A 12399-nucleotide genomic window follows, 5' to 3' on the forward strand; every position below is an offset into this window, starting at 1 on the left:
CAAACCACTGAACATATAAAGGATTGTTGTAAAAAAAAGAACATATGAAAGTCACTGCTGTATTAATGCAATCCTTGACGTCTACACCAGGTTAATACTGCTACCGTGTATTTGCCATATCGCTGCTTAGAAACCGATGACACAATTTTTGTCCTATTTCCAGTACAAAAATAAAAGCCTTTTCAATTGGGTTTCTTATAACTAAATTGTAATTAATGCTGTGTTTTCTGGTCTTTCCCCTCATCTTAAAACTTTCGCAGAAACCCTTCTTTGTTAATGCGCAAAAGCAATATTGTTTATTCATTTGTTATGCATACACTCTTAATAAGCTATTATTATCTATCCACTCTTAATAAACTGTTATTTTCTATCTATCCATTACAAATCTTCAGAATACTCACAGCTGAAACTTCTCCTCCCCATGACTCTTTCCCTAAACTCCCATTTCAGCTCAGTTTCTTTATATGTGCTACCAGTTTTCATACTTACCATTAAGTCTCTCAATACTTTTGGATATTACCTTTTCTTGGTGATTTCTTGTCTCATTCCAGTCTGGGCATTTTATTTATCTTCCTGTCTTCTCTTTGGTATGCATAAGAACTCTTCTTTGGTCAAACGTCTCCAGCTTTTTACTCTATACTTCAGGGATGGGGAACCTGTGGCCTTCCAGATGTAACCAGACTACAACTCCCATCATCCCTGATCACTGGCCATCCTGGCAGGGGCTGATGGGAGTTGGCATCCAACAGGTCCCCCACCCCCACTTTACTCCCCTGACCCGATTTGGCACCTCCATCACTTTCTTTTATAAAGAAACTAGTAGTCTCGTGCCCGGCGTTGCTCGGGAATTCTAAGAAACCAGAAAAATCATTGCAGTTTTGAAACCAGTGGTTAAAATCTGTGCAGTTTTGAAAGGTTCAGGGCACAATCTTGATTCAAAACTGTGTCCAGCTGTAGTCAAAACCCTGCACCTTCATCTCAAGAACCACCATGCAAATTTTGGTTAAAATCAGTGCAGTTTTGAAAGGTTCAGTCTGCCTTCAGGATCCAAAATGGCACCCAGCTGTATCCAGGCACAGATGAAAACCTCCTCCTTGACCTCGGGAACAGTAATTTGGTACTGATATCTTAAGAGGTGTGCAAATGCCTAGCAAACATACAAACAGCTTTCTGAAATATATCGTAGATGCTTCAGCTTGTATCCTTTTGCCACATAACTCGCATGTGAAGGTGGTTATGACAGTATTGCATCACACTCTACTAAAAATCAGGAATACAGTGGTACCTCAGGTTACATACACTTCAAGTTACAGACTCCGCTAACCCAGAAATAGTACCTCAGGTTAAGAACTTTGCTTCAGGATGAGAACAGAAATCGTTATCCGGTAGCGTGGCGGCAGCAGGAGGCCCCATTAGCTAAAGTGGTGCTTCAGGTTAGGAACAGTTTCAGGTTAAGAACAGACCTCCAGAACAAATTAAGTTCTTAACCCGAGGTACCACTGTACTTGGTTCCAAGAAAACAACCTAAGACATCAATATTAAACATACTTGCTTGGAGAGAAACCCCATTGAAATCAGTGGGCCATTCTTCCATGTAACTATGATTAGGATCAGGCAGTTCATTGATGTGTGTGTGTCCTTTCCTCTTTGTTAACTCCCTATATTGCAAAGCTTAACGATAAAACTACATTTTTGTAACCCAAACTGTGCTTTTCACTGTATTAAATGTGCTATTATTTTTATGATCCCTGCTCCCTCCTTTCCAACACTGTGCCCCACACAAATTCTTTTTATGATTCACGTCTGTTGAAGCTGCTTTAGGCAGGGACCTGTTTATCCGACCCTTTTGTAAAGAGCTTAGTATATTTTTGGTGCTATAAAAGTAAGCAATAATAATAGCACATGTCATATGGAGCTATGAGTGTTCAAGGCTATTATCCAGGGTTCCACCCACTACACCAATTGCAATGATTTATTTAAACGATAAATATCACTCAAACACAGAGGAAAGGGAATTGCTTCTAACACTATTAGACAAATAGAAAGCAGTTAACTAGAGTCTGGGAGTCACAATCAGTTCAGGATCCAAACAGTTAGTATACAGGTATACTAGAATTTGGGGGGCATTCTGTGGGATTTTTTTTTCTTTGAAGGACAAACCTACTTACTCTTACTATATATCAAGCAACAAAGAGACATGAGGGGGGTGTTCTATTCAAGACGCCAGTTTTCTTTGTCCATGGATGCCGAAGAACTGATGCTTTTGAATTATGGTGCTGGAGGAGACTCTTGAGAGTCCCATGGACTGCAAGAAGATCAAACCTATCCATTCTGAAGGAAATCACCCCTGAGTGCTCACTGGAAGGACAGGTCCTGAAGCTGAGGCTCCAGTACTTTGGCCACCTCATGAGAAGAGAAGACTCCCTGGAAAAGACCCTGATGTTGGGAAAGATGGAGGGCACAAGGAGAAGGGGACGACAGAGGACGAGATGGTTGGACAGTGTTCTCGACGCTACCAGCATGAGTTTGACCAAACTGTGGGAGGCAGTGGAAGAGAGGAGTGCCTGGTGTGCTCTGGTCCATGGGGTCACGAAGGGTCGGACACAACTAAATGACTAAACAACAACAACATTCAAGAAACAGCCATTGTGATCATATAAAGGTGTTTCTGAGGGGGCACTGGGCTGTAGACCTCCTCAAAATCACTGTTCACCGTAAGCACAGGAGAAAACCTAATGCTCAAATAATTATATGTAACAAACACAATGTCCGTACAAATCCAATAATGAGAGAGGGGGGAGCAGACACATATCAATGCTGGATACACTCTAGAAACTTAGGTGTCTGGTTATTGCATATATGTCAGTCAGCAGTGGGTGGACCTTGGTGTGGTCGAAGTGTTCCCTCAGAAACTGCCGTGGGCTGGCCAAATCAGGCCAATGGAGGACCCACGGGAGGGCTCCCATGGGATGTAGGAGTCTCTCCCAGGTGTGGGGCAGCCTGATAGTGAGGATCTGGTGTGGGGTCCCATCAGCCTATGATCTCATCTCATCCATCTCTGCAACAAGAGCTGCAAGCCCCATCTCCCTCTGTGTCCCCCACCTGCCTCTCCACAGCTGTTGGAGCCTCTGACTGACACTTTCATAGTGCTGGGCGCACCACCCACCCCAGCACCATCAAACACTGGGAGTAGCTCTGCCTTTCCAGGTGGGAATGTTTTGCCGGTCCCTGCCACCTTTCAGACAGCAGAGACACCTCCCCTGTCACCCAGATCTAGGAGGTGCCAAATAAGAAGGGAACAGAGAGTTCCACCAACTAGGACTAGTGAGAGACTGCGGGAACACTTACTGAACTAAGTTGTGCCCCATTCCTACATATAGGATAACAAGGATCAGTGTCGGGTCAACATTTATAGCTTTGGGAGTTAGAGCACTTGCCTTTTTGTAGCTCTGTTTTGGATTGACTTTGTGTATTACCTGAGGTGCCTTAAACTAGCAATGTGCACATGTACCGCAGTAATCTCAACATCAAAGCCTTTAGAAACATAGCTGTCAACTTACAGATTTGAAAATAGGGGACTAGCAGCCTCGAAAATAAGGGATCAGCAGCCAAAATAAAGGATTTTCCAGGCACAGGTATGTTCAACTTCTGAGCCCCTCCGAGCCAAAGGCAGAAAGCCCAGCCAGCAGCCAAATGAAGCCTCATCAATAAGGGACAGCAGCGGGACATGGCGCTGGGATAAGGGACTGTCCCGCCAAATAAGGGATGCTTGACAGCTATGTTTAGAAAGAACCCTCCTTCAAATCTTTGTTCTTCAGCAACTAGGGGCCGGGACAGAAACACCTTTCAGCTGAGGACAATGGTCCTTTCTTCGACAGCACTCCAAGGTGGAGTCAGAGATTCACTGGAGTGGTGTTTTCCTTCCTTCAAGCAACAGAAGGACTACAGCCTACTTGATGTTGTCCTAGTGCCTGCTCAAGAAACTTCTCTTCTGTATCAGGAGATGGGGAATCTTTTTTCAGCCTGAATGCCATGTTACTTCATTTGCAACCTTTGGGGGGGGGCACATGACATTGTCAGGTGTGACCAGTCGGCAGAGCAAATAGATGTGACTCTTACCTTGTACAATAGGCTATATTCCACCCATGCAAATACTAGAGGTTACTATGCATACACACACAAACATACACTTAATCCAAGCAAGCAAGAGGCATTATCACAGCTCATAGAAACAGTCAACTAGGTAAAAATACTTGAGGAAGGTGGAGAGCAGGACCAGTCAGAGGTGTGGCCTGGGGTAGAGGCAGAGTCTGAAGAGAGTCGCAAGGGCCAGAGAGCACTTTGAGGGGGCCACATGATCATTAGGCTTGAATGATCATTTCCTGGGGGATGATAATAGATTTCAATTGTATCTAGCAACTACACTGGCTCCCAGTACATTTCTGAGCACAATTCAAAGTGTTGGTGCTGACCTTTAAAACCCTAAACAGCCTCAGGCCAATAGACCTGAAGGAGTGTCTCCACCTTCATCGTTCTGCCTGGACACTGAGGTCCAGCGCCGAGGGCCTTCTGGTGGTTCCCTCACTGCGAGAAGCCAAGTTACAGGGAACCAGGCAAAGGGCCTTCTCGGTAGTGGTACCCACCCTGTGGGACGCCCTCCCACCAGATGTCAAATAGAAAAATAACTACCAAACTTTTAGAAGACATCTGAAGGCAGCTCTGTTTAGGGAAGCTTTTAACGTGTAATGGGTTATGGTATTTTAGTGTTTTGTTGGAAGCCACCCAGTGTAGCTGAGAAAACCCAGCCAGATGGGTGGGGTATAAATAAATTATTATTATTATTATTATTATTATTATTATTATTATTATTATTATTACTACTACTACTACTACTAAGCCTATAACCAAGGCTGAGCACATGCAATTGAAACAATTGTATATTTCTTTTCCTTCTGCATCCTTGCCTCTTCCACCCCTTCTTCCTCTTTGCTGAATTTTAGACTGGAAGCTCATCAGGATGAGGACCTGTCCTCTTAAAGCAGTGTGCCTCCCAGATGTTTTGGACTGGGATGCCTACCAGTCGCAGCCGGCATGGGGCCTGAAGCTGATGGGATCTGAAATCCAAAACACCTAGAGAGCACCAGCCAGGTTAGGTAAGGCTGTCTCATTGTCAGCACACTGATCAAACTAGATGGGGGGAAATGAATAAAAATACATTTTAGAGCACTTTGATATTTTATCACCTTTCACACTGACAAAGCTTGAAAGCACAACTGCAGCGTATTAAAGGGTACCGAACAATAACAATTTAGATCCCTCAAGTCATCCTGTTATAGGGTGGGGAAAAGACAGTTCAAGTTAAACTCATTAGAGTTTTTGAACATCGGAGGTCAGCAACCTATGTATTCCACAGGGCTCTTTCTCACGGTAGAGACCATTCTAGCCTTTGGTGTGCTGCTGTTATCAAAACTGCTTTTGAGACAGAAGGAAAAATATGTGTCTTCTCAGCACAAGGCGGAAAGCAGCTACTTCCTAATCCCCAAGGTAATCATGATTCTAATCTCTGAACCTGGAGCAGCATTCATGCAAAAAACAAAACAAAACAAAAACTACTCCAGAAAACCAAAAAAGATGGTTTTCAAGTTCTGCACAGTGTACTAATATCATATGAAAAGGGAATTTGGCACCTGGGATACTATGTAGTTCTGAAATGATCTTTTCTACTTAAAATGTTTCAAGCAAACATCAAAACAAGGTTTTAAGGCCTGGGGCTGCAATCCCACGCAAATTAGCTGCCCTACAGTCCAATCCTAGGTATGTGTAGTCTGAATTAAGTCACAGTGTGTTCAGTGGGTCTTCCTCCTAAATCAATGTGCATAGGAGTGCTGCAAGCCAATTAGATATTATTATAGAGTAGGGGAAAGAAACCTCTGGCCCTTCAGATGTTGTTGGAATTCAGCTTCCATCAACCCCCCAACCAGCACAGCCAAGAATGATAGGAGCTACAGTCCAGCAAGATTTGGAGGGACACAAGTTCCCCACGCCTGCTACAGAGAACGAATCTCTTAGGCAGCAAACCTATGTACACTCATCCAGGAGAAAGTTCCATTAAATAAGACCAACACTAATGTGTCCAGTTCTGGGTACCACAGTTTATGAAGGATATTGACTAGTTGGAACGTGTGCAGAGGCTTCAAATATCCCTCCATGGTCATGTTGCTAGTAGTACTGAATAGTTTCAAGTGGGGACATCCACTGGATGACTGTGGAGTTGTGCGTTTGTTACACCACAAAGGATTTATAGAATGTTGCTGGTGTTGATATAAAAAAGAGAAACCTAGAAAAACGCATTTCCTGTCTTTAAAATGAGTTGAAGAACAGAAGAAATCTCCTCTAATATAACTGTTACCAGTTTAGCAACTCAGGTAAGCAATATTCGGTGCAATATCTGTTTGTGCTGTTTTGCAAAAACAAACTCGCCCACTATTCCTCAAAGTGCTGTAAATGCACAAATGCCATCCCAATTAATGAGGTCTTCAACAATGAAGAGGTAAGAAATTCGGAGCGTTAAAAATGTGTTTATTTGTGGGCAGTGTTGCTTTTTAAAAATCACACAATAAAGTTATGCTGTAACTAGAACACTATAAACTAATATTTTAAAAGCTGAGAATTGTAACAGAGAAATTGTTTAATGCACTCATTATACAAGGCAAGACATCAAATGTATTTCACACAAGATTAGTAGACTATTTAGCTAAATCCCATCAACCAACATTTAGCTGTTTTGTGCTTTTGTTCCCAGTGTTTTACCAAGTTGCATTTGTTACAATCTAAACAGTTTCTAAAAGGTAAAAATATCAGTCAGCAGGCTAATGTAGAAAGAACAGTCCAAATAAGGATACCTTCATCATTTATCATTAATTGAAACAACACATGCATGTCTCGCTTAGTATCTGAACGGAACATTTACTCACATGATGCATACAAATTAGTCCTGGTTTATTCAAATTATAAACAATGTTTCTATTTTAAGAATATCCAAAGAATATAAGAATAATGCAAAAAGAACTACAAACAATAATAAAGCAAAAGCAATACAAACAATTATTCACATAGTCTAAGAAAATAGGAGAATGCTTAGACTGTTGTACAAGTTGATCTCATGTTATACAAACGGCAGTAATCTTTTGCTTATGTTTCAATAAAGAAATATAAATGTACATTTCCCCCTTGTTTTTTAGGTTGCGCTTTTCTTTCTTCCAGAAAGCAACAATGAAGAATGTGATAAATTGCCACTACAATCTGATGAGTTAACACAGTCTGCGTTCATACAGACATGCATAAGAAAACACAGTAGGTGCAGTTTTGAAGCTTATACACTTAATTGCCACACTCAGAGAAACAACACCACAGCAGAAGACTCCATGCCTATTAGCCAGGGGGGGGAGCTGGATTTCCCTAAAATTCCTCAGCCCTCCTTATTTTTATTTTTATTTTTATTTTATTATACAGGAATTTTAGAAAACCAACAAGAACGCTTCTGCTTTTCTTCTTAAAGGTACAGACGCTATTATTTTTTGGGGGGCTGCTGCAGTGAAATCCCACTTACCACAAAAAATCATGTTACGAGATCCTGGAGGGAGACTTTTTAAAAGGAGGAAAAGAAGCTTGACAGGTCAGTTTGTTCTGAGGTGTCTAAATTCACCAACCGCAAACTCAGAAGGTAGGCGGAATTTTCCGATCTCACAAATGAGATCGTGCTGGGGTTAAAGGTGCCACCACATTGCCTCTAAACAGGAGTTGCTGTTCTCTCCCCGCTCTCTGGCTAGGATATCCAATCAAGAGCAAAGGCTAAAGCAGGGAGGTGGGATTCAGGTGTCTCTGCTTGCTAGGCCAAGAAGGAGTCAATTACGGTAATGGAAGCAGCAGGATTAAAGGGGTTGCATGCTAAGCAAATGGTCTCTTTCTTGGTTGGTTGGTTGGTTGGTTGGTTGGTTGGTTGGTTGGTTGGTTGGTTGGTTTACAAGTTGGCTGGTGTATGTGCTCTGCTGAGAGGTGTAGTGAAATTAAGTTATGCTTTCCCTTGACTGGGGGAAATGCAAATCCCCTGGTCTAAACCACTGAGCCTCTTGGGCTTGCTGATCAGAAGGTCAACAGTTCGAATCTGCGTGATGGGGTGAGCTCCTGTTGCTCTGTCCCAGCTCCTGCTAACCTAGCAGTTCGAAAGCACACCAGTGCAAGTAGATAAATAGGTACCACTGCGGCAGGAAGGTACAACAGTGTTTCTGTGCACTCTGGTTTCTGTAATGGTGTTCCATTGCGCCAGAAGCATGCTGGCCACATGACCTGGAAAACTGTCTGTGGACAAATGCTGGCTCCCTCGGCCTGAAAGCGAGATGAACGCCACAACCCCATAGTCGCCTTTGACTGGACTTAACCGTCCAGGGGTCCTTTTCCTTTTACCTTTACCTATTCTCATCGTGATCTCAAAGCAAGCATTTGTAAGTTGCTTTGCTGGAAATAAATCTGAAACAGTAACTCCTATTACAGGCAACATGGTGGCACTTTTGCCATAGCACTCGTGAATTAGAAAGGATATTCAAGGAGAGAGGCTAGCTAGCTATTACATTTACATCCCAGATTTTCTCCTAGGAGCTCAAGGTGGTAAGCATTGTTCTCACCTGCCTCATTTCATCCCCACAACCACCCTGTGAGGTGGGTTATGCTGAGAGGCAAGAACTGGCCAAAGGCCACACACAGTGAGCTTCATGGCCACGTAAGGATTTGAAGCATGGTCTCTTGGGTCTTAGCCCAACACTCTTAACAGCTGCAGTACACTGGTTAATTATAGCTATAGCTCACAAGAGTTTGTCCCAGCCTGGAAATGAGGACAATTAGAACCCACTATCTAAAATATTAAAACATCACTTGGACAACTGTAAAAAGCTAGAAAACTTAAAATTGGAACCTGAGTCGGCAAAATTCCTTATTAAAGAATGACCATCATTAGCACAGTTTGCAGAGGGGCTCAAAAATTATGGGCCTGCATTTCCCAGAGCTGGCCTTTTGGGTGAAGCAGCACCAATAATTTCAAGCAGAACTGCAATGCATCTCATTAACATCAGTTTTAGGTCCGCAGCAATTGTGAACATAAAGCCGATTGTGTTCTTTTGGGTTATAACATGGACATGACTAAAGAATTGGTTTTGGATGAACCTGTTCCACCTTTGCAGCTTCGAAGACAAGAAAGCTTTTGTTATAAACTATAAGAACACTCCCATTGTAGCTTATTCCTAATAGTAATGGGTTGTTGTTCTTGGATTATTATTTTTTTTACCTTTTTTGTGAACTGGTGGCAAGAAAAGCAACAATTGTTGTTTGCTTAGGAATTTTTAAAAATGTATGTAAGTTGCAGCACAGCTGCAAAAATCAGGGTTAAATAAAAAGAGTTTTTAGTTTGATTGTAAAAAGGCCTGCAGACCAGATAAACTGGCCACCGTCTACTTTTCTGATGTCCCCACCAAAACTTTTAGGCTGGCTAAGGGCCTGAGAAGCTCTGTTCTTGTGGAATCCTGAATGATGCAATCAGCATGGGTAGCATTTATCACTGGATGCGGAGAGCAAGCCTTATCCACCACTGCTCCCCCTTTCTCCATCAAAAGATAGTGGCTGCAGAAATAGATGTCAGCAGTGGTCTTCATTAGATGTGCTCCTAATGGTGCATGACTCACAATCTCAGGCCAGCTATCATTGGAGCTGGCTGAACGTCCAAGGCAGACAATAAATTTAGAAAACTGACGAGCTTTCTGCATAAAAACAACATTTTCTCTTGGGAAAATAAAGGCTACATTGCGACTGTCTACATACTCATTATTACTCATATGTTCAATATCATTATCAACACACTAAAAGCTATGATTCCAAACTAATTAAACTGTAACATTAAAACTTTAGTGTACCTTCGTCAATGGGTTCAAACTTATTAATGAGTGACACAGCTCTTGCTTCATTAACATCAAGTTCAAACTGTTCCTTTCTAAGAAAGTCACACAGATTTGATACTGTTAGAACTTTTTTGTTTGGCGAGTAGCTGCTGAAGAGTTCGTGAAGTTCCGGTCGGTGCAGAAGCGTTCGATAAATTGCCCTAAAATCTTCCATGGTAATAAGTCCAGACTTCTGTTTGTCATTTTTCTATGTTAAAAAAAAGAAGAGTTGGCACTAAATATAAATAAAGCACTATGTGGCAGTATTCACACCAAAACGATGAGCACTTTGACATAGTTCGAAGCTTTTCTAAGAAACACTCACTAATAATAATAATAATAATAATAATAATAATAATAATAAATTTTATTTATATCCCGCCCTCCCCAGCCGAAGCCAGGCTCAGGGCGGCTAACAATAATAGTACAACATTCTAAAATCATTTCATTATAAAATTAATTCACTAGAGTCAGTCTGTGAGCCTTCGTGATTGTGAGGGCAAGCCAGTAGGGGAGTGAAATGAAAAGGGAACGGGCATTGTTAGGTAATAATAATAATAATAATAATAATAATAATAATAATAATAATAATAATAATTTATTTATACCCTGCCCTCCCTGGCCAGAGCCGGGCTCAGGGCAGCTAACACCAGTAAAATTACAATAAAAACATAATGGGGGGGGGGGAGAAAAGAAAGAAAAAAACCCAATTTAAATTATGGGTTAAAATACAATTTAAAATGCAGCCTCATTTTAATAGTAGCCCATAGATCAAAACCATAAGGGGAGGGAAACATAAGGGTCAGACTGAGTCCAAACCAAAGGCCAGGTGGAACAGTTCTGTCTTGCAGCTCTGTCCTGCGGAAAGATGTCAAGTCCTGCAGGGCCCTAGTCTCTTGTGACGGAGCGTTCCACCAAGTTGGGGCCAGTACTGAAAAGGCCCTGGGCCCTAGTTGAGACCAATCTAACCACCTTGCGACTTGGGACCTCTAAAGTGTTGTCATTTGTGGACCTTAAGGTCCCTTGAGGGGCATACCAGGAGAGGTGGTCCCGTAGGTACCCGTAGGTTACATGCTGCACCTTAAATTAAAATCTGGGACCTAATTTAGTTACGTTCACATAGCTGAAAAGCAGATCTAGAAGCATAAGTCTTCAGTTTGACATCTTCATCTCCCATCCTATATGCCAATTACTGGCTTAATCAGAATAATTAAAGGGGAGAGAGAGGAGCCCAGCCAATTCATTCACTTCGAACTCATGTTATAGGGCTCATCATCCGATCAAGCCTCTCTCCTCTCAGCTCTCCACCCTCCTGTCACAGCCATTGGAATATAAGACTCCACTGGAATATAAGAACAGCCATAATCAGAAGGGAAACAGTATTGAGTGTGTTTTTTAAGCTTCCCAACATCTCTGTTTCTAAGACCATTAAGGCAAGTGTACAGAAGAATCAAACCTCTCATGTAACTATACGAGGTTCAACAGGTGAGACAGATGTTACCAACCCATCCCAAATGATCAATAATTGGTTTCTGAAAAGGAAACACTACCCAAGAAAGAAAGAAAAACCAAGGGCGCTTGCTCATGGGTGAAAAGATAGGTCCTTAATTACACAGTAATAACGCAACTTGCCTAGAAGCAATACATTTTCTGCTCTTAAAGAACTTTAGTCTGGAAGTCCTGTTGGCATGTAGTAAGTTTACTTAGACAGCTATGGTCCACTGACTACTATATATTCTTAATACAAACATGATTTTCTCACCTTAAACACCTTTTTCACATGAACGTAGTCGTAACTGACGTCAAACTTATTTAGCAGTTTCAAGGTCTTATCTAGATTGATCTTGCCATCTCTAAATTCATCAAAGATGAGGTCCATGAACCATGTAGAGAAAAGCAAATTAAGGAATTTTCCAGCTAATTTTGGCACTCTCTATTTTTTTCCAGTTTTAAAAAAAGTGACTGATGTTGGCAAGGAGCCACTATACACTATTTCCCCCTTCTCTTTTTTTGCAAATGGCCCAGCAGTCCATTTCCCATTTGTGAAGCAGGAGCTGGGGGCAGAATTAATTAGATCCAAGTATTTCATTTAAACATTGTTGTGGATCAGGTTCTAAAGATGTCTGTGGAATAGCAGCATTCCAGGCAAAGGATCCCTGCAAGAGGAAAGTGTTCCTTTCATGGGAGAGGTGACAAATTCTCCCCTTCTATAAACATAGTGTTCCACGTGCGTTGAAACAGGGAACCATTCCGTAGACTAGAAACAACACATTTCTGTACAAGTAGATGAGACTTCAGTGTATGAAAGAAAAGAACTGTACAATAGAAAGCTGGTAATAAGGGACAGCTGGCGAAGGAGGGGAGGTCATTTTGGAGAGTCACTTCGCTTTGCGGCTGGCATTGTCCCCCGAAAGGG

The 12399-nt window shown here is 41.9% G+C and overlaps 1 protein-coding gene across 1 annotated transcript in view; it reads right to left on the bottom strand.

The window, feature by feature from the left end:
- LOC309541276 (1-phosphatidylinositol 4,5-bisphosphate phosphodiesterase zeta-1-like) overlaps positions 1–12399 on the bottom strand; it is a 47053-nt gene that overhangs the window by 32501 nt on the left and 2153 nt on the right. The window contains exons 2-3 of the mRNA XM_082238937.1: positions 11746–11867; positions 9960–10191 (exon numbers count right to left, since the gene is read on the bottom strand). Of these exons, the coding sequence (XP_082095063.1) occupies positions 9960–10191; positions 11746–11867 (354 nt within the window). The remainder of the gene's footprint in view (positions 1–9959; positions 10192–11745; positions 11868–12399) is intronic.

This window comes from Podarcis vaucheri, assembly GCF_965113315.1.
Source record: "Podarcis vaucheri genome assembly, chromosome: 10".
NCBI lineage: Eukaryota > Metazoa > Chordata > Lepidosauria > Squamata > Lacertidae > Podarcis > Podarcis vaucheri.